Genomic DNA, 22,421 nt, shown 5'->3' on the forward strand with positions numbered 1-22,421 from the left:
TTGCCTTTATATTAGAGATTATTAACGTGCCTCCATATTGAACTGCGCGGGTTGCTTAAAATCTTAGGGTTCCTTTATAAAAATATTCGGGGGGGGGCGCGGCAGAAGCACTGCTGAGAACGCTGTAAAGCCCATCTGCGTTTGCTGTCACAGCCCCATCCCCATTCCTGTAGGTAGGCAACATGGCGGCAGCGTTTATGATGAGGTACAGCTAAGGCCTGGGTCTCTAAACCACCACAAAGGGCTAAGACTTTAGTGGGAACTGATTTATTTTCGCGAACACTTAAATTTGAAAAGGTGCATTTAAATGATTTGGGCAACGCTTAAGTATTTTGATGTGATTTGCAAAAAAATGAGAAGCCGAGCTGACTTCCAGTACAGCATGACCGTGAAAAGAAGGGAATGACCTTCAAGGGGTGCTAAAATCCTAATTAGAGGGGGCCAAACTTGATGGAGGCCAGAAACCGTACGAGGTCAGCTTTAGCCTTCACAACTGGGCCGGGCCCACGATGGCTGCAACCGGAACACGGTGACGCGCTTCCGTGGGTGTGGCCGGCCTCTCGCTCGGCCACTTCCGCCGCGCGTGCGCAGTTGCCTCCCGGGCTCCTGTTTGTGGCGGTTTCCCGGCGTCAACCAGTTAGTGGAAGACCGTTGTTTAACTCCCGCGGGCGATGCGTTCTGGCGCAGCAGTCAGGGCCTGCCAGAAAGTGTGCAGGTGCCTGTTGTCTGGCTTTGGAGGTCGAGTGGAGGGGGGGCAGCCTGAGCCGTTAATGGAAGGGAGTAGTTCCTTTGGAGTGCCCGTGAGGTCGCACGCGGAGCTGCCTCGGGGGAGCGAGCCGATCGAAGCCCCCGAGTCCAGTGAGGGGACCGAGGAGCTGGTAGAGATCTGTCAGAGAAGGCATTTCTTCAGTGGCAGCAAGCGGCAGCTTAGCCGACATTCTCTTCTGAGCGGGTGCCACCCCGGCTTTGGCCCCTTGGGCGTTGAGCTGCGGAAGAACCTGGCAGCAGAATGGTGGTCCTCGGTGGTGGTGTTCAGGGAGCAGGTCTTCCCGGTAGATGCCCTCCATCACGAGCCTGGCCCTACGCTGCCTGGGGACAGTGCCTTCAGGTTAGTTTCAGCAGAAACTCTACGGGAGATCTTGCAAGACAAAGAGCTGAGTAAGGAACAGCTAGTAGCATTTCTTGAGAACTTATTAAAAACTTCTGGGAAACTACGGGAGAACCTTCTTCACGGTATGCTTCACGATTTCATGCTTCAAAATAGATGGGGTGGAATGGCAGACTTGCTAGATTTCGCGGATTGCAACTGGTCCTTTAATCACGTAAAAAGGAAATTATCTGGTTCTCATCTTTTTGAAGTAGTTGGGTATATTGACAGTGTTTCTACCAAGGAGAAAAGTGGTCTCTGGAATAGTTACTGTTCCTTAAAGAATCTGGCTTGAAGGACCAGGTGACGCTCTTAATTTCATGGGGCAACCCTGCAGTTCCATTGAGCATCCCTAGAATTAGGAGTAAATTAAATCATGTGAATCATTTGTTCGTCGTTACCAAGATGTTGGTAAATACTTCCACAGTTAACTTTTTAATTTTTACACACAATAGGCTAATCAAGAGCTCATTCTTCTAGCGCAAAAAGAAAATTCCCTCCCCCCAATTTTTCATACTGAAAACGTATCTATCTACACACTCGTTTGAAGAGCCCTTTAAGTGATGTTTGTGTCAACTAAAAAAAAAAAAAAAAAAGTAGGACTAATTAAGCTTTATAACTGATTCTTGACTGAATACACAGAAATTTATGGGGCACCATTTGCCTTTAAAGTTTATTTTTGTAATCTCTGCACTCAGGTTGGGGCTGGAACTCCCAACCCTGAGATCAAGTGTCACCTGCTCCTCTGAACCAGCCAGGCACCCCCATCATTTGCCTTTAAAGTCAAATAGAACACGATCGCAGAGATTCTGAAGAAAAAAAAAAAATTGCAAGTTCTTTATAATACAGCTTTGCCATCACAGCATCTCATCTTTGCAAAATGCTATCTTTACTGTGTTAATTAAATGGCACTAATTTAACTTGGTTCTCTGAAAATTAGTACCCACTTTATAGCATTTTTAAAATTTCCTTAATAAAGGAAACTGGTGAATATTTGTAACAGTTTTGATTTGTATTATTTTAATTATTCCATGATGTCTTTATTTGGGGCAAGTTAAATCACTGCTTTTTACCATGTTCAAAACAAATCGATCTTTTCTTCCCTATTAGAAAATGAAATTTAAGGGCCCCTGGGTGGCTCAGTCAGTTAAACACCTGCCTTCAGCTCAGGGTCCTGGGCTCAAACACCATGTTGGGCTGCCTACTCAGTGAGGAGTCTGCTTCTCCTCCTGCCACTGACAACCCCTGCCCCTCGTGCTCTCTCTGTTTGAAATAAATAAGTAAAATAATCTTTTTAAGGGGGGGGGGGCAAATGAAACTTAGCTTGCTTAGTGTCCATTCATCAAAATACCCATTGATATATTAGACATTTTCTTTCCTTCAGGAAACGCAAAACCACTTATTTAGAGAATCTTTAGCTTAGAATTACCCAATTTGCTACTACTTTCTATTCCCAAGGTCCTTGCTCTCTTTATTTCATGTCTGAACTACTGAACTCAAAAGCTCTACTTATGAATAGTTTTTAAAAAAATTCTCAGCCATTATATTCCCAGATAGAGTTATTGTCCCATTTTCCTCTGTCCTGTGACAAATTACATATGTTAGACTTTTCCCCCATCCTGCCATCAACTTTCTTGAACACCAGTCACATTTTAAAGAATCTGCATCCAATAACTCAGATACATCTGTTTGTTTTTCTCTGGGCCTTTGGTTATTTGGACTTCTCTCCTGGCTCTTCTGTGTAATTTGTATATAAATTGTAGAGATAAATTGAGCTTCTGGGTGGTTTATTCTTTCTGGGAGGATTTACTTTTTGCTTTTGGCAGGCAGCTAGAGTGGGAGCTATCATTTTTTAAGATTTTATTTATTTGAGAGAGAGAGCACAGGTGGTGGGGAGGAGCAGAGGGAGAGGGAGAAGCAGACTTCCCACTGAGCAGGGAACACCATGTGAGGCTCAATCCCAGGACACTGAGATCATGACCTGAGCCAAAGGCAGACACTCATCCAGCCGACTGAGCCACCAGACGCCTCATAGAGTGGGAGCATTGGGATTAAGTTTACTGGAGACTGGTCTTCAGGGTTTTCATCTCTACTGCTAAATTGTAGCCCTTTGAGTGTCCCTAGTGAAAGGCTGGGGTGTTTACCAGGGTCCCTCCTTGAGGAGTCAGGAAGTATAGTTTTTGTACTTCCCAGTCCCTTAAGATGTCACGAAGCTTCTCAGCTCTGCTAATTGAGATTTAGAAAAGCAGCACTAAGTGTTGGGCTCACCTCTCTGCTCCTCCCTTCTCTCCATATTTTGGACCCTCGAGTCCTTACTGCCTTGATAGATAGCTCAGGCTTGAAGCAGATTTTTTTTTTAAAGTTTCTTGACCACCTTTTACTATCTTGCTGATCTACTGTTTATTACCAGAAGCAGAAATCTCAAGTAACTTAAATACAATGCTGTCATTTAGTGGGACATAATCTAAGTGCATAAAGAACTACAATGGAATCTTGAACTTAGATTTATTCCAAATAGAAATGTTGGAATTATAATTCTGAAGCTGTTTCAAATATGTTGTAAAATAAAGCAAATAATGGATTAATGTTAATTAATGAAATTAATGTAATGAAAATGAGTTTTCACTGTGAGAAAAAAGAGATACAAATATGAAGGAAGAAAAGGATAAACTTTGCAATGTTAAATTTGAATCAGCAATATCAGTATGACCTCATAATTTAAAAAAAAAATTATTCTTAACTTTCTTCATAAGTAATGGTCCTATAAGTAATGACAATAGCAGTGAACACACCTAGTACCCACATTTTTATTTCTAAAATGAATCCGTGCTTGGAGAAATGGCTTATCCCAGATCTGGGGCAGGGAAAGCACAAGATGAGTTTTATGGTGTTAGAAAGCAAAGAAACGTTTGAAGACTGGTGAAGTCACGTCAAAAGGACACAGATGCTGGCTTGAGGGAGACTTCCACCGGCTAAATTTGAGACAAACTGAATATTAAGTATTAATGGTAATGGACCATAACACATTAAAATTAAAAATTTATTGTGTTAATCAAAAAAGTAAATCGTTGAGGCTGCTGGTAGGGGAAGGAGGTGGAAAAAGTTTATTTTTTTCACAGAAGCTACGTAATGAATGTGGGAAGGAAAGACAGAAAAATCACCATTTTGTGATTTTGTAATCCCCAGTATAATAATTGATTCAAGCAGGATCATCAGTGGATTCTAAAATGTTGCATGGGAGATTGTTGAGCAGGGTAGTGTTGAGGAATGGATATTCACTACCTAACCAGGTAATCAAATCAAAACCAGTTTCATTAATATGCAATAATTTGATACTATTTTTCTCCTGTTAGAATCCAAGAAGACATACACATCAACTATGTAGTATTTATTTCTGCTAAAAATGATTTACCCAAGTGAGTGAAACAATCAGCCAAATCTTGAGTATGACTGGTCTGGACTGAAACCACAAGTCAGAGTCATTAAAGGTTAGAAAAGGAGGGAGGAATCAGGGACAATGTTCCAGAATAAAAGAGATTAAAGATGAGACACCTCAGTGGCTTAGTGGTTAAATGTCTGTCTTAACCATGCTCAGGTCATGATCCCCGGGGTCCTGGGATCGAACCCCACATCGGGCTCCCTGTTCAGTGGGAAGCCTGTTTTCTCCCTGTCCCATTTCCCCTGCTTGTGTTTCCTCTCTGGTTGTCTATCTGTGTGAGAAATAAAATCTTAAAAAAAAAATTAAAAAAGCAATTAAAGAGAAGTAATCAAAATGCAGAGCAGGAGCCTTAATTAGGGAAAAAGAAAACAACAACAAATGACATTTGGGAGACAATTGGAGAAAATAGAATATCGACCATATGTTATATAAAATTACAGTATTATGATTAATTTTATGGTGTAATGGTATACAGAGAATAATTTTAGGAGACACATGCTGAAATGTTTTGGTGTGAACAAGGAGAAAATGTGGCAGAATGTTGACAGTTGGTGAATCTAGCTGAAGAGTACAGGTATTTATGTACTATCAACTTTCTTGTAGATTTGAAAATCAAACCAAAAAGTTGTGGGAAAACTAAGTCGTAATCAATGAAGATCTGCCTGAATAGTTCTTTCTGTGCCCCTTGTACTGCTATGTTAACATTATTATAATATTAATTTGTTTATAAACTGACCCTTATGACTTGGGTTTATAGAATAGATTTACATAGTGACAAATTTATCTTCTGACAGGTGCTTTGGAGCACTATGTTAATTGCCTGGATCTGGTAAACAAGAGACTACCTTTTGGCCTTGCCCAGATTGGAGTGTGTTTTCATCCTGTTTCTGATACTAAGCAGACACCTGATGGTGTTAAAAGGTACCCAAAAATGGCAGATAACTTGGCCTTGTATTTAATCGAGAACCAGTCACTTTCACTTTAGGATAAATTCTATAATCTTTGAGTAAGTAACTGTCTGATATTTCTGATATCCAAAGAATCGGTGAGAAGACTGAGGCTTCACTGGTTTGGTTTACTTCAGCAAGAACCGCAGGCCAGTGGCTTGATTTCTGGTTACGTCATCGACTCCTGTGGTGGAGAAAGGTACCCTTAATTTAATAATTAATAGGTGAAGCGTCTTAGTGTGTCAGAGATAATACTTCTGTACAATAAATGAAATTTTGGGGCGCCTGGGAGGTTCAGTCAGTTAAGTGTCTGCCTTCAGCTCAGGTCATGATCCCAGGGTCCGGGGATCCAGTCCCACATCGGGCTCCCTGCTCAGCAGGGAGCCTGCTTCTCCTTCTCCCTCTGCCTGCTGCTCCCTCTGCTCCTGCTCTCTCTCTCTCTCTCTCTGTCTCTGTCAAATAAATAAATAAAATCATAAATCAATTAATAAATAAAATTTTATTTGATGTGGGGCTATGTTATGTTTGTAAGAGACAGCTCTAGTAAATCAATAAGTACGATTAAAAGCCTCTTTGTAATGATTTTCTTTGTTCCATATAAAAAGTTACCTTGGTAAAGATATCTGTTGATATCTTTCTCTTTCAAAAGCTTTTGTGGATAAGCCTTTGCATTTGAGATAGAGTTCAGCCGCCTCCCCTGGCATTCCTGGCAGGTGTAGAGTTTGACCTTTGTATACCCTTAAAGCTTCAACCTTTGCTCCCTGCCTCTGTCCATGAATTCTCCGTATTGGAAAATGGTTCTGTGATCTATTTTCAAGCTTTAGTACATGCTGAAGAGGAAAGAGTTGAAATAGGTATTTTATTTGTGGCTCACCATTGTCTTGCCTTTTTCCAATTCTTTTTTTTTTTCCTTTTTCCTTTTTCCAATTCTTAAAAATCCTCAAACAACCACTCAGTTAAGTAGAATAATTACAAATAGTCACACTCGTCAGAGGATAAGAATGGTGAGTATACACTTTCTTCTCTATCCCTCTTAGTTTATGGTCACTTTCCCTTCTTATTAACTGGCCCAAAAAAGGCTAGATCACTCCCTATAGTTTTTCTCTGCAGTTCTTCCAGGCTAAAAACTGTGCTTTTAGCAATACATTTGCTCATATTTAACTGAACTTCATAGTTTTTAATATGGGACCTGACCAGTTTCATTCAGTTGCTACATAAAAGTCTCAGGCAACTTTACTTTTTAATCTTTAGTTTCGTAAATTAATAAAACAAACTTTCTTCTCCAGTTTGCTATGAGTCCGTCTAACTTCAGCAGCAGTGATTGTCAGGACCAAGAGGGACGAAAAGGAAACCAACTTTATTACAACTTCCCATGGGGAAAGGAGCCAATAGAGACCCTATGGAATCTAGGAGACCGTGAACTTTTACACACGTGTCCTGGAAATGAGTCTCAATTACAAGTATGTTTTACCTTGAGCTCCTATCCATCCTTTACCCAGATTCTCTGACTGATCATTTCTGAAGCCATTTGAGAACAGGTTGCAGACACAGGGCCCCATGACCTCTTAATACTGTAGTATGTATTTCTGAAGTGCAAGGACAATCACTTTTGTAACCACAACACAGCCATCAAAATCAAGAATGTGCCAGTTATTCATTATTACCATCCAATCCATGTAATCCTTCAGAAGTAACCGAGTATCCTAATAATGGATTTCATAGGTCCATTATCCAGTTTAAGATTTCACATAGTTGTCATAATTCTAGTCTCCTTCAAATGAATAGTTCATTTTATCTTGTCTTTCATGACCTTGACTTTCTTTTTTAAAGATTTTAAGTAATCTCTACACGGAATGTGAGGCTCGAACTCACAAGCTGGAGATCAAGAGTCACCTGTTCTATGGACTGAGCCAGCCAGGCAGCCTATGACTTTGACATTTTTGAAGAATGTATGCCTTTGCACTTAATTTGTGGAATGTCCCTCAGTTTGAGTTTCTGTCATGTATTCTCATGGTTTATATATTTTTGCTAGGAATACCATAGAAATGGTGTTGCCCTCGTCTTGGGCATCATATCAGGAGGCACATGATACCATATTTGTTTCTTGTAATGTTCACTTTTATCTCTTGGTTAAGATAGTGCTACCAGGTTTCTCCAATGTAAAGTTGACAGATTTTTTTGTACTTATTAATTAATAAGTGATTGGTAAGTCTTTTGTGGCAGACATTTTAAGACAAGTAAATAACTTGTTTCTGACCACATTTTAACTTACCAGTTGCAGCTTACATTGGTGATTCTTGGGCAGATCAGTGATTACTATGAGGGTTGCCAAATGGTATCATTTTTTAATTATTAATTTTTTTTTCTTTAAAGATTTGATTTATTTATTTGAGAGAGAGAGAGCTTGAGAGGGGAGAGGATCAGAGGGAGAAGCAGACTCCCCCACCAAGGAGGCAGCCCGATGTGGGACTCGATCCCGGGACTCCAGGATCATGACCTGAGTCAGAGGCAGTCACTTAACCTGAGCCACCCAGGTTCCCTATTATTATTAATTTTATTATTACTTCATTGTTTCTTTTAGATTTATTTATCAGCAGTATACTATGGGGGTGAGCTTTTCGCTCTCTTTCTTTTTATGGGCTTACAGATTCCTATTTTTCTCCATGAGTTGGAATCTGTTACTAGCATTTTTTTGTTTTGATGCTAAAATTGTCCTAAAGTTGGCCAGTGACCTTTTGACATATCCCGATCATTCTATGAGCACTTCCTATCTTTTGCAGCAACTCATTATTCTGAGATCTTGTTTCTTGGTCTGGCTATACAGTCAGCCATTTCTCCAAGGAACCTTAATTCTTATTAGAGGAAAATGTATTTAAAATCTGAGATTTTGCTTCTAGGTGTACTCTTTGCAACTGGGTATCATTGCTCCTGGGCCCTTTCTGTGGACACAGCTAGGAAATATTTGGAAGCAATTACTTATATGTATATATTTACACACTTAACTCTGTGTCTGTATTTACTTATTATTAAAAACTAGGAGTTCCTACCAGTTCTTCAAGTTCTAGTCTAATGCCACAGGGTTTATTCTCGTTTTACCTCTTTCCAAATTTATAATTCTGTTCTCTGACAGAAACCTGGCTCCCAGTATCTTCAGTATGTTGATTTTTTCATTTCTTGTATGTAACCAAACTCCCTACCATTCTTATGCAAAGATCATCACTGATACCAGATGTCCCGCACCAGACACTCTAGATGAGTATTTGAACAAGGGGAAGAAAAAGGGAAGAAAGCTGTTAGGGAACTTGACTGCGAACATGCTGCTTCCCCCTCCCTTTAATAGTCCCCTCAATAGATGCTCTGACCAGAACACAGAGAAGGAGGAAAGTTGGAAAGCCCGGCCTTCAATGTTAATGTCCTCTTCTTTACTAGTCACACTGGCCAGAAGTTTGGCCCCGGATCAACCCCAGTTGGATGCACTAGCTGGCTGGCCAGACTCCGGTCTGGCCAAAGGGAAAAGGTGCTTCATATACTTCCTAAAATAAACAGAGCTTTCAAAAATTTAAACAGGTGATAGAATTTTTTTAGAGAAGGAATTTTGCCTTTGCATCCCACAGGGCACTTTGTAAACAGCTGTAATATTTTTCAGGGTGCCCTGTGGATGCAAAGTTTTAGAAGCCATGTAGATGGATAGAATTGTGGCTGAGCCCTCTTCTGTGCTGACTCATTCTTGAGCGGGTCCAGATCTGAATGTTTAGATTTTCTGAGTGGTCACACGTGGAGATTTATGTGCTATTTGGTGACTAATACAGTCTTCTCAGTGAAAAAAGTACTTGGAACTTGAAAATAAACAGAGTAGTTCTCATTAGAGGAAGTAGATTAATTTTAAATACAAATAAGATAACTAATAAAAAATTGGGCGCCTGGGTGACTCGGTTGAGCAACTGCCTTCGGCTCAGGTCATGATCCCGGACTCCCAGGATCAATTCCTGCATCGGGCTCCCAGCTCCTTGGGGAGTCTGCTTCTCCCTCTGACCTTCTCTCTCATGCTCTCTCGCACTCATTCTCTCTCAAATAAATAAATAAAATCTTAAAAAAAAAAAATAAAAAAGAGGGGCACCTGTGTGGCTCAGTGGGTTAAGCCTCTGCCTTTGGCTCAGGTCATGATCTCAGGATCCTGGGATCGAGTCCCGCATCGGGCTCCCTGATCAGCAGGGAGCCTGCTTCCCCCTCTCCTGCTGCTGCTCCCCCCCACTTGTGCTCTCTCTCCTTCTCTCACTCTCTGTCAAATAAATTCTTTAAAAAAAAAAAGACATCAACTAATAAATTATAGTTAGAATCCTAGACTTCAGAAAGTGTATGGCCTTTTTTAAAAATTTAAAATCAATTAACATAAAGTTATTATTCGTTTCAGAGGTAGAATTTAGTGATTGATCAGTTGCATGTAACACCCACTGCTCTCCTTCATGCCCATCACCCAGTTACCCCATCCCCCCCCTCCTCCCCTCCAGCAGCCCTCAGTTTGTTTCCAATAGTTTAAGAGTCTCTCGTGGTTTGTCTCCCTTTCTGATTTTGTCTTATTTTAAGAGTACTGCCTTTTGAGGACAAATTCACATTAATCTTTACAGTACCACATGCCATTAAAATGGGTTTAAAATGCCAACACTGGGGCACCTGGGTGGCTCAGTCATTAAGCCTCTGCCTTCGGCTCAGGTCATGATCTCAGGGTCCTGGGATCAAGTCCCGTGTCTGGTTTCATGCTCAGAGGGAAGCCTGCTTCTTCATCTTCCCTCTCTTGCTGTCTCCCTCTGTCAAATAAATAAAATCTTTAATAACAATAATAATAATAATAAAATAATACATATGTGTTAATGAAGACTGTGCTAGATCACGGATAATTAATAGAAGTTGAGGATTGACAAATTTTTTTTTAAGTATTAGAGAATTACGTGAATGTTCAGATGACTGTGATAACAGTAAAAAAAAAAAAAAGAATGAAGGCAGAACTGTTTATATGCAAAACCTTTTAAATTTTTAGGATTGACATTGAAAAAAATTTGAGGTGATTATCAGTTTAAAAGAAAGGCAGTAATAAGTGTTTTTATCAATCCCTGATTTATATTGTGCATTATGGTATATTTTATATTCTTAATTATAACCTTAAAGTAAATACCCCAAACCTGGTTTTTAAAAGAGGTTTGCTTATTATAAAAATTTTCTATTTCCAGAGATTATACTCCAAACCCCTATCCCTAAACATACCAATTTTTTCCTCTAAGGGCCCTGCTGGACTTTCTTATAATATTATCCTCTTTATTATAATGCTCACCTAGGAACCTTTGAAAAAATAGTGATGCTGAGGTCCCACGCCTATCCAGGTAGTTCAGAATCTCTAGGAATGGGGCCCAAGCACAAAACCTTTACATTTTAAAATTCAAGGCAATTCTAATACATAGCCAGTTGAGACTCACTGATCTACACCCTAATCTCCCTGAGAGCAGGGAATATGTCATACCCATTTTTGTGGGTCCACTGCCTAGCACAGGTTGGCCTGGAGTGAAAGCTTTGTAGAATGAATTTGTAAGTTTGTGTTCTGATTCTGTGAGTCTGTAGTTTTAAGAGAGAGCTCTGCTAACAGAGTCTGTATATTTGTTTTACTTTTCTGTGAAGGGCCGAGATGGACGAAAAAATGTGGTTCCATATGTTTTATCTGTTACTGGAAATCTGGACCGAGGTGTGCTGGCTTACCTCTACGATTCTTTCCAGCTCACAGACAACTCCTTTACAAGGAAGAAGAATCTTCATAGAAAGGTGCTTTTGATTTTCAGAGATAAACTTGGGAAGCTAAAAAGATATGTTTTTCCCTTATACGTTAGTGGGCTTGGTTTCTTAACACAAAAGTGTGAATAATAAATTTCTTTCAGTGCAAGTTTTTTTTACCATTGTTCATTTTTTAGAATCTGGCCACAGGAGTAATAAGCAGGTTCTCACAGAATAGAGCAAGATATTCTTATTGGGTAATCCCAGAGGCATTTCTCTTTGATCCTGGCAGACAGGTAGAGAGCAATCTCTGATTCTTAGCCCCTGAGCCTTTCACTCGGTGGCTTCCAATTATTTGCATCAAGAGTGTTAAGCAGGGGGGCGCCTGGGTGACTCAGTGGGTTAAAGCCTCTGCCTTCAGCTCAGGTCATGATCCCAGGACCCTGGGATCGAGCCCTGCATCAGACTCTCTGCTCAGCAGGGAGCCTGCTTCCTCCTCTCTCTCTTCCTGCCTCTCTGCCCACTTGTGATCTCTGCCTGTCAAATAAATAAATAAAATCTTTAAAAAAAAAAAAAAAAAAGAGTGTTAAGCAGGAATATGTCAGACTACCAAGACTGTGGTATTGACCTCTCTGCTTCTAGTCTGACCCCAAGTGGCTATTCACTAGATCACAAGGAGCTATCTTGGGGCCGGAGTCAAGGCCATGTTTATGGGCTCAGAATCAAGAGAGAAGAGGGACTGAAGCCACAGGAAAGAAGATAAATGACTAATGGAGTGAGATTTTGAAGGAGACATGAAGTGTCAAGACAGGATCAAGAACACCAGTGGAGGGATTGGCCCTGAAAAGGAGTTACTTGAGAAAGCACAGAGAAGAGAAATGATGGTGTAGATATAAATACGCTACCAGGGCTGGTTAGGCTTTGGAGGAAGTTTTCCTCATATCCTCTATTTCCTTAGGGAATTAGAAAGCAGGATGATTAGCTTCCAGTGTGGAGGAATAGAGGTTTAAGTGGCGAGAATTTAGAGTGCTCATATTCCCCTTGAATGTGAAAGGGAGCTGCCCAGAATCAAAAGTTGGAACATGTTGAGTTTGGAAACCATGAATTTGTAGTACCACTTTGCATAGCTGAGTGGTTTGTCATGCAGTGCTCATTTAGCCTGATATGCCCATAAAGAAGGTCACATTATAGAATCATTCCAGGGTTTGGGGTTTATAGGATATATAGCAAATGAGGGACCCTTTCTTTTCTTATACCCCGCATCCAAATCATTAGCAAAAACCATTGGACTCTGTTTTCAAAATATATCCTGAATCTAACTTGCCCTTTTCCACTTGCCCTTCTTCCACTCTGATCAGTGCCACCGCCACCCACCCCCCCCCCCCACTGGCACTGAGTGGCCCTTTTAAATGGTGCATGTAACTTTGCCCCACTGCTTAGAACACTCCACTGAGTTCCTGTTTGATTCAGAGGAAAAGGCAAAGCCCCTAAAGTGTTTTACAAAACCATTCCCTTTTTTTTTTTTTTTAAGATTTTATTTATTTATTTGACAGACAGAGATCACAAGTAGGCAGAGAGACAGACAGAGACAGAGGAAGGGAAGCAGGCTCCCTGCTGAGGAGAGAGCCCAATGCGGGGCTCGATCCCAGGACCCTGGGATCATGACCTGAGCTGAAGGCAGAGGCTTTAACCCACTGAGCCACCCAGGTGCCCCCAAAACCATTCCCTTTTGACCTCCTCCTCCAGCTCCCCCCTTACTCTCTGCTCCAACAGGATGGACCCCTTTGCTGTTTCTAGAAAATGTCAGTCATGCTTCCCGCTCAGAACTTTGTCACTGTTCTCCCCTTTGTCTGAAATGCTCTTCCTCCAGGATCCACAACCACCTCTCAAGTCTTTGCTCACCTGTCAACCTCAGACCTTTAACCAACTTATTTAAAATTGCAAAAAACTCTCCAACCTGCCCCTCCAGCATTTCCTATCTCCTCCCCCACCAACCTTTTTTTAAACCACTTACCACCTTCAAGCATATTATTTACTTGTTTATTATCTCCCCATCCCCACCATAAGGGGTAAGGAGTTACGAACCTAGTACCTAGAACTGTTTCTGGCACCAGGGAGCCACCCCGTTGTGGAGTTGGATGGATGGGTAGGAAGAGGGGTAGGTTTTGGCAAGAGAAAGTTCGAAGAACGAGTCCCCTTGGCTGGGGTTGGGTAGGGAAAGCAATGATACCAGGAAGGGGTGTTTGGATTGAGGGAAAAGGGAGTCGTCAGAAAATGAGAGAGTATCAAGTGAACTTCCTTCTGCAGAACATCTAAGTGGAGAAATCAGTGAGCAGCTGGATATAGCCAGCTGAACACATCATTACACGATTTAGGACCTCAGCTAGCTTCCGTTTTCACATGCAATTTTTACAGTTTAGAAGCTCCTATGTTTGATAGTGCTTGTGTTAGATTTAAACAAGATGTGCTATCCATTTCCCCTCTCTTTAAATTGCTGTAGGTACTTAAACTTCATCCCTGTCTAGCCCCTGTTAAGGTTGCTTTGGATGTGGGAAGAGGCCCAACGGTGGAATTAAGACAGGTGGGTCAAATGAGTTTTAGTATCATGACTTTAAATAAAATAAAACCATTACTTTGGGGCGCCTTCGACTCAGGTCATGATCCCAGGGTCCTGGGATGGAGCCCCCGCATCGGGCTCTCTGCTCCGCGGGGAGCCTGCTTCCTCCTCTCTCTCTGCCTCCTTGTGATCTCTGTCTGTCAAATAAATAAATAAGTAATCTTTTTAAATAAAAAAAGTAATTAATTAATTAATTAATAAAACTATTGCTTCAGATAAATTAGTAACTTACCATGTAAAATTTTGATTCGTTTGCTTTTTAAAAAATTTAATTAAATAGCTATGGATACATACTCTGGTTTATTGTAGATGATATGAAGCATAGTATATAAAAGAAGCTATATACAGCTCAGTGATTTTGTTGTTAAAGTCATGCTTACTCACAGTTGCCTTTTCAAGTGAGTATGCAGAGTTTTGGTAATCCAAGTGTTCGGACAAATGTCTAGTGAATTATTTCTTGCCCGCTTACATTTTTAACCTAACACTTTTTTGATACTCATTGGTGTAAGTACAGGTTCTAGACCTGTACCTTATTTTCATTCTTCTAATCTATCTGGTCTAATTAAACACTCTTGGGAAGCCAGGAGGGTGGTTTTAGTTTCTTTCCAGAAACCCCTTCCGTAGTCATGCCTGGGTCCTGTGTGACTCAGAGCCACCCAGCACCTAAGTGAGGACACTAGTCAGATCTACGCAACTTTCTTCCTCAGGCTCCTGTGGAGAGGTCTGGGAAGGTGGGGAGAGTGCACTCGGGGAAGGGAAGGTGGTGGTCTCATATCCACTTTTCCCCCTAGGGTTGTGGCAGCCTCCTGGGTGTTTTTAATTTACCAGAAGGGAGTATGTTATATATCTCATTCTGTTTTTAACTTTTCTCCCTTCCGTAGTAGGACAGAACCTTCTGGGCTATTTAAGGGGTTTTGGTGGTTATATACGTGGAGATGGGATTTCGGGATAAAATGGACACGTATCCTAAATTTCACTATTGTCAGTGAGATTGTTTCCAGATTGGCTGCCCCTGTTCGTATTTTCATGGCGTAGGGGTTCCCATTTCCTTACTTGGGCCAGAGCTACTTCTCTTCTGCCTTCCAGTAGGAAGAGCAGATGTTCTTGCTGTCACCCACTTTTTAAAATCCACAGTGATGTTTATTTTTGTCTGTTAATAATTTTAATAACAATAATATAATAATATAATAATTTGAATAATAACAAACCAAAGTTTATTGTGCAAATATTTATAATATAAATATATTTATCCACTAAATATATTTATATTATGTATAAATATAAAATATTTATAATGAATCAAATATATAATAATATAATAAAGTAATAATCTTAATAATAATAATAAACCAAACGTTTATTGTGTAAATATTTATATTCTCAACTATCCCCAAATATCAAGTCCCTTCACACCCATTGGTCTTTCCCTGGGAACTCGTTAGAAATGCACATTGTTGGTCCTCACCCCAGAGCTGCTGGATCAGAAACTCTGGTAATGCAGCAGAGCAACCTGTGTCTGACAGGCCCTCCAGGGGATTCCAGTATTCCCTGAAGAGTTTGAGAAACAGTGCTGTAGCTCAGGCATACCCTCCCCCCACCCACCGCAGCCACCCTCCCCTGCAGGGCCATCTGGAGACATTTTTGGTTGTCTCAGGTGGGGAGGGGAGTGCTGCAGGCATCTCAGGGAGGCCACGAGGCTGCTAAACATCCCAGAGTCCGCAGTGCAGAAGGGGAGAAATCCTGCTCTAGCGTTTTAGCTCCGGGTTGTTAAGGGTGTTTAAAATTTTTGCCATTTTGCTTCACCATTGCGTGTGAAGGAAACAGTAAAGTTTATTGTGTAATATTACTCATTACTCTGTATTTCCGGGCAGGTTTTGTGTCCAGCATTCCCATTGAAATAAACCATTCTCTGGAAACGTTTTCTTTAGTTGGCTTCAGGAACACCACTCTCCTCATTTTCCTCCTACTTGTCTGGCTGCTCCTCCTTTGTTTCCTTTACTGGCTCGCTCTTCTCTTCCCCACACGGGGTGTAACCCTGGGGCTCAGCTGCCAGCTCTCAGAGGAGCGCACAGTTAGCACAGCCCTTTGCACTTCGTGTTTTTCTCTGATGGAATCTGTTTTGTTCGAGTTTTAAAGGGTAATGATGATGACAAAAATGCTTGTATCTGTTATATAAAAATTTCTCTTAGGGAAGATTTGCATAGAATAGCTTTGCAGTGCTTAATTTCTTCATTTTTAGAGGAAGTATGCTATTTGTAAGTATCCAGTGTATGAATTGTAAACGATATGATCACATAACTAAAAGAATTCATGCTCTGTGTTAAGGACTGGAAAAGGTGATTTGTGGTTTCCCCAAAACAGGGTAGTCATTTTGGCTCCTTTACTTCATTCATATTTGAATTGTTTGTATTTTTTCCTCAGGTCTGTCAAGGGTTATTTAATGAATTACTAGAAAATGGAATTTCTGTGTGGCCTGGTTATATGGAAACTGTGCAGTCCTCATTGGAACAACTTTACTCAAAGTAAGATTGTCTTTCTTGTCACTGAAACCATGTGTTCAGAGTTTTTGATGATGTGTTTCTTTATGAGTAACAGAAATCTCTTCTAAATATATGTAAATATATATATAATATATGTGTGTGTGTGTGTGTGTGTGTGTGTGTGTGTGTGTGTGTATATATAAATACAGTTTACCCCAAATTATGTGTTGAGGTGACTTTTCATTTGTTACAATAAGTTAGAGAAACTTTCTGAAAAATTTAGTTTGTATATGGTTCAGATACTTTTAAAAAGTGTTTTTGGTCCACTCTCAAGCCCTGCTTTTGAGTTTTGTGCCTCTGGGAAGTGGCTGGATTCTAAAGTAATTGAAGCTGGTAATATGGTGAATTTATAGTTTATATTTGTGCTCATGTATTTTGTTGAACTACTTTTTTCCTTAGATATGATGAAATGAGTATCCTGTTCACAGTTTTGATTACTGAAGCTACTTTGGAGAATGGGTTAATACATCTGAGAAGTAGAGACACCACAATGAAGGAAATGATGCATATATCCAAAGTAAAAGATTTTTTGGTCAAGTATATATCATCAGCTAAGAATGTGTAGATTTTAATATTTGTGTAATAAATATTCTCCTTTCCTAATTTGATTGTCTTATGTTAGATTTGTTTTAGCCTCTTTATTCTTACGAAGTAAACATTTTGGGTGCTTTTTTAATTCAGTTTTTATTATTTATATTTCTTAATGGATTCCATTCTATCAGAAATATGTTCAGCTACAAGAAACAAAAATCTCACTGTATTGGATTAAGCAGATCGTAATTTGGTTTTCTCATAACAAGAAGTCTTAGAGGGGTGGGCGTAGACTGTCCAGAGCTGGTATAATTGTTTCCTCTATAGTTAGGGACCCAGACTCTTGATACCTTTGTGTTCTACCATCTTGGGTTTGTTGGCTTATATTTTTATACTTGCTGCTTTGTGGTCACAAGGTGGCTGCTATATTTCTAGCCTTCTTGTCCACATTCTAGTTAAGAAGAAAATCAAAGAGATAAGAGTTAACTGGCCAAAACTCTTCCCTTTTTAACTGGGAAACTAAAAGCTTTCTCAATCATCCCATTCAAATATTGAACATTAACCCCAAACTGAACTTTAAGAAATTAGAACATTTATTGATTTTTTTAAAAAACAAGATAAAATAAATATTAAATGGCATTATTACAGTGTATTTTGTGTCTGGTTCTAACAGGTATATTTAAAAGAAATCTTTGAACTTTTATGTGCTGCTTAGGTTTGTGTTAATTATACTATCATTACTCACCTGACAAAAATTCCAAACATATGAAGAATAGTGTAATTAATATCAAGTGCTGTCACCCAGCACCAGTTACCATCAACCTGTGGACATCCTGCCTCATCCACCCAACAGCCGTCCTTCCTTATCAGTTTGAAGCAGACTGCGGCTCTCATTTCATTTGTAAGTATTTTAGTGAAGTGTCTTTTGTTAACCACTATCACACCTAAAACAATTAACGCTAGATGCTATTAAGGAATTATTGACAATTTCCTTGGATGTGTGATAATGGTATTATGGCGCTTTTTTTTAATCCTTATCTAAAAGAGACACATATGTAAATATTTTTTTCTTTAAAGATTTTATATATTTATCTGTCAGAGAGACAGAGAGAGCACAGGCGGGCAGAGGGGCAGGCAGAGGCAGAGGGAGAAGCAGGCTCCCTGTGGAGCAAGGAGCCTGATGTGGGACTCGATCCCAGGACGCTGGACTCATGACCCGAGCCGAAGGCAGCCACTTAACCAACTGAGCCACCCAGGCGTCCCCATATGTAAATATTTTTGAGTGAAATTACATGATATCTGAGATTTACCTTAAGATTCTCCAGTTTTTAAAAAGTAGTGGAATATAGATAAAAAACAATAGTATCTCTGAGTTGTTGAAGCTGGGTGAGGGGTACATGAGGGTTCATGGTATTGTCTTTTTATTTTTGTGCATGTTTGAGAATTTTCATAATAAAAAGTTTTTAAAAAACAGTTCTTTAATATCAGATATCTAAGTGATTTTCCATTGTCTCATAATTTCATAGAATTGATTGAAGTTGGTCGTTAGGTCTTTTAGTCTCTCTCTCGCTCTCTCTATCTCTTTAAGAAATTGGGTTGCTTATTACAGGGTGATATCTGTTGTTTGGAACACTCACTATCCTAAAAATGTTAATACTCCCCAAATTGATCTATAAATTCAACGCAACATCAATCAACTGATATCCCTCTCATGTTCAGAGTTGTTGTTGTTGTTTATTCTTTAAGAAAATAACAAGCTGACTCTTTTTTTTTTAAGCTATCTCTAAAATTCCAACAATACAAATACAAAAGGTTAAGAATAGCTAAAACATTCTTAAAAAGAACAAGATTAGAAAATCTGCTTTTCCAGTTATCAAAACTTATTAAAACGAGTATGGTATTGACACAAAAGAGAAGTAGAATAATGAAACAGAATCTAAAGCCCAGAAGGAAACCCACATGTATATGGACATTTATTTGTAACAAAGATGATATAGCAGTTTAGTGGGGGAAAGAACAGCTTTTCAGTAGAGAGTGCTAGAGTTGGTGGTGTTCATGCATGGGAGTGGGGAGAGATAGGATGCTCATTTCATACCACACACACAAATGATTCTGGGTGATTGTAAACCAAAATACAAAAGTAAAAGAGAAAAATCTTTGGTAGATAGTAATATAGGATAATACTTATGTGACCTTAGGTTGAGGAAATATTTCTTCACCTGGACACACATACACCCAAAAAAAAAAACACCAGAAAGGAAGAGGTAGACAAATTAAGTTCTTAAAATTAAAACTAGTTTTCATCAGAAGGCAACATTAAGACAGTAAAAAATTAAGTATCAGAGTACGAGAACAACTCCTAATAAATAAAAAGTCAAAACACCTCCTAGAAAAACAGGCAGAGCACCTCAAACAGGTATTTCATTAAAAAAGAAATCCAAATGATCTATAAATGTAGGAAAATGTGTTCAACCTTAATTAGTCTCAGGGAAGTGCAAACTGAAATCACAATGAGATATCCCGATATGCCCACAAGAATGGTCACATTAAAATGACAGTGCCAGTGTGGAGAGAGAATGTAGGAGGCTGGAAACTCACTGCTCAAGGGAATGAAGAGGGGCTAGGACCACTTGGGACAATATTATGGCATGTCTCCTTAGTGTGGGGATCAACCCCACGACCCTGTCCTTGTATCCCTACACATTTTCAGCATAATTGCATGCACTTGGGAAGCAGCAGACATGTTCATAGCATAAGAGTGGTCATAGCAGCATAACTGTAATAGCCCTCAACTTTCTACAGTCCCAATGTCTATGAGTTGTAGAACGGATAAATTACGGTATATTCAAACAGTGGAATACTCTTTAGTAATAGAAGATGTAATTACAACTACATGTGCCAACAAGGATAAATCTCGCAAATATAATGTTGAGCAAAAGAAACCCGACACAAGAATAAATGCTATATGATTCCATTTATATGAAATTCAAAACCAGGCAAAACTAAAGACGGTGTTCAGGAATGCATACTTGGCGGTGAAACTGTAAAGAGAAGCAAAGAATTGATTCCCCTAAATGAGTAGTGAAGGCAGGGAGGTGCAGTTTGTGAGTGGGGAGGGGCATGCAGAGGGCGTCTGGGCTATGGCAGTGTTCACTCGGTGTAACTTACCAACCTGTACACGTCTATTTTAATGCATTTTCTTATAATGTGTGCTCTATTTCACAACAACAAAAAAATGTCAAGAATCTATGGATTTAAAAAAGACCCAAAGTGAAGCTGAAATAGACATGACAAAAATGTAGCTATTGAAATGAAACCTTTTCCCTTTCCTTTTCCTCTTCTCTTCCTGAACAATTCAGTCTGAAAGCCTGAACATCTGTGCGGGGGGGATCAGGTAGAGAGAGAAGCCGCAGGAAGTCGCAGCTGGGTCAGGAGGGAGTCGTGAGGACTGCTTGATCCTTAGCAGACAAAGCCCTTCACAGCACCTGTGCCCTGGTACGTGTGCCACATGTGGCGCTTATTGTGACAGGAATTCTTGGGAGATGGCGTACCCATCACTCCTATATCTTAACGTCACATCCCCTGGGCCTCACCTCTGATTCTAGCTGCCACTGAGACTCCATTCACTTTGTGTCGACAGTGTCTTGCTTCAAGTGAACGACACGTGCCCCCGTTTTCTGCCCTGGTGCTTTGCAGCGCCCTGGGTGAGATGCCAGTGGAAGCCCCCTTGGAATGTCCACATGCACAGCCTCGAAGTGGGGGAGGCATCACCTCCTCGGACAACCCTCAGCCAATCAGGGAGGGAAGCCAACTGATAGGTCCTCAAGCAGACAGTTCTGAGGGACTTTTTCTTGTTCCTCAGAAGGTTCCAGTGGAATCAAGCCCCAGTTGCCCATAGAAGTGCCCAACTCAACAGTACACGCTGGTACTCACTTTTTCTCCGGTCCCTTAATGTTTGTTCCTTTGGGTCACGTCCCAGATAAATTAGAATCCTTATCTCAGGCTCTGCTTTCAGGGCCAGTCCAGGAAAAGACAGGGTGTCAGAAGGCCCTAGAAAGCAGCCCTGCGAAATGAAATTACTCCTTGGACGGATAGCAACAGGTGATGTTGTAAGGGGTTGGTAAGGAGGGTGGTGATAATCCTTACACCCCATAGCTTCACAATTACTGTACAGTCATTCAGACCTTCCTCTGCAGTGGGGAAGGAGGCAGACGTAGAAAGTGAGCACTAGGCTATGCAGTGCTTGAAAGGCACGGGCAGTGGTAATTATATGGATTGTGTTGTTGGTTGGCTTCTACTAACTGCTTTAAAAGCTTTGCAAGGAGAAAATGAGAGACTATTGATTCAGGGCATGCTGTGAAACCCAGAGGCAATCCGGACTTCAAAACTTCAGAAGATCTTAACTGGATCAAATCCAATTACCTTTATGGTCTGGAGCTTGCTAGCCCCTCCCCACACCCCAGTGTTGACTTTTCTTCCTCTGTTTCTCTGTCCTGCTTCCTCACTCATACTGTCTGAGGTCACCTGCCATAGGACTGTATCCGAGTCCTTGTCTCAGGCTCTGTTTCTGGAAGGAGCCCACGACAGAACAGCAACCAATGGTGACCGAGTTACCAAGTTTAAGGCCTCAAAGACTTAAAGATTTCTAAGGGGAGCAGCCAATTAGTAGGACTCCGAGTAAGCATCATACCTCAAATAGTTAACTTTTTTTTTTTGAGTTATAGGTCTGGCTGGCCCTGTTCCAAGCCCTTTACATGCATTACCTGAGTTAATTCTCATGGCAGCTCCATAATGTGGGTCTTATTTGTCCCCTCCCTTTCTCTGTCCCCCCAAGTGAATAAAACTGAAACCCGTAACTTATCCAGAGTCACACAGTTAAGACACAACTGAGCCTGAATTATGCTCAGTCTGTCTGACTCTGGAACACTTACTCTCTTAGCCTCTATGTCGCACTGATTTCTCCCCAAATAAAAGTGTCAACATAGAAAGGGCAGAAATTATGCTCATGAATGCTGCTTTAGGGCAACAAAATCCTCAGATTAATCTGGACTTGTGTGCACAGCATCCGTTCCCACCTCGGAGAGGCATTCCCAATGACCACTGCTTCTGCTGATCTTTGCTAGGATTTAATTCCCAGTTCAACCACTGCTAAACTAGGAGTGACCTTGTGAAATGACTTACCCCATCTGAGTCTGTTTCCTTACCTGCAAGAGCAAACCAGTAATATCACCCTTGTAGGATGCTAGAGAGTTAGTGTCTAATAACTGGTAGTTACGATTTTTCTAGCCAGAGGCCCACTGTTGGGAACAATTAAGGCTGGGATTCAAACAGCCCCCAGAAGAAGAACAGAGCAGAAAAATTTTGGTCAAGTTGTTTTGTTTGTCTAGAACCCTACAAATGCCTCTTGGCTTTATTGGGCTTTACTAATAACACCTAGGATGAG

The 22,421-nt window shown here is 40.5% G+C and overlaps 1 protein-coding gene across 5 annotated transcripts; it reads left to right on the forward strand.

Annotated features, from left to right (window-relative positions):
- The first annotated feature begins 137 nt into the window (after positions 1–137).
- Positions 138–17,050, forward strand: POLG2 (DNA polymerase gamma 2, accessory subunit). 5 transcript variants are annotated; one of them, XM_059149226.1, is made up of 8 exons: positions 140–1,233; positions 5,381–5,507; positions 5,627–5,732; positions 6,820–6,993; positions 11,201–11,341; positions 13,791–13,871; positions 16,329–16,429; positions 16,847–17,050. In XM_059149226.1, the coding sequence occupies exons 1-8, from the start codon at positions 672–674 to the stop codon at positions 17,010–17,012; spliced, it is 1,458 nt and encodes a 485-aa protein (XP_059005209.1). In that variant the 5' UTR covers positions 140–671; the 3' UTR covers positions 17,013–17,050. The 5 variants fall into 5 exon arrangements, with proteins under 5 accessions (XP_059005210.1, XP_059005211.1, XP_059005213.1 ...); XM_059149227.1 differs by lacking the exon at positions 11,201–11,341 and having other exon boundaries at positions 138–1,233; XM_059149228.1 differs by lacking the exon at positions 6,820–6,993 and having other exon boundaries at positions 138–1,233.
- The last annotated feature ends 5,371 nt before the right edge of the window (positions 17,051–22,421 follow it).

This window comes from Mustela lutreola, chromosome 15, assembly GCF_030435805.1.
Source record: "Mustela lutreola isolate mMusLut2 chromosome 15, mMusLut2.pri, whole genome shotgun sequence".
In the NCBI taxonomy this organism is placed as follows: domain Eukaryota; kingdom Metazoa; phylum Chordata; class Mammalia; order Carnivora; family Mustelidae; genus Mustela; species Mustela lutreola.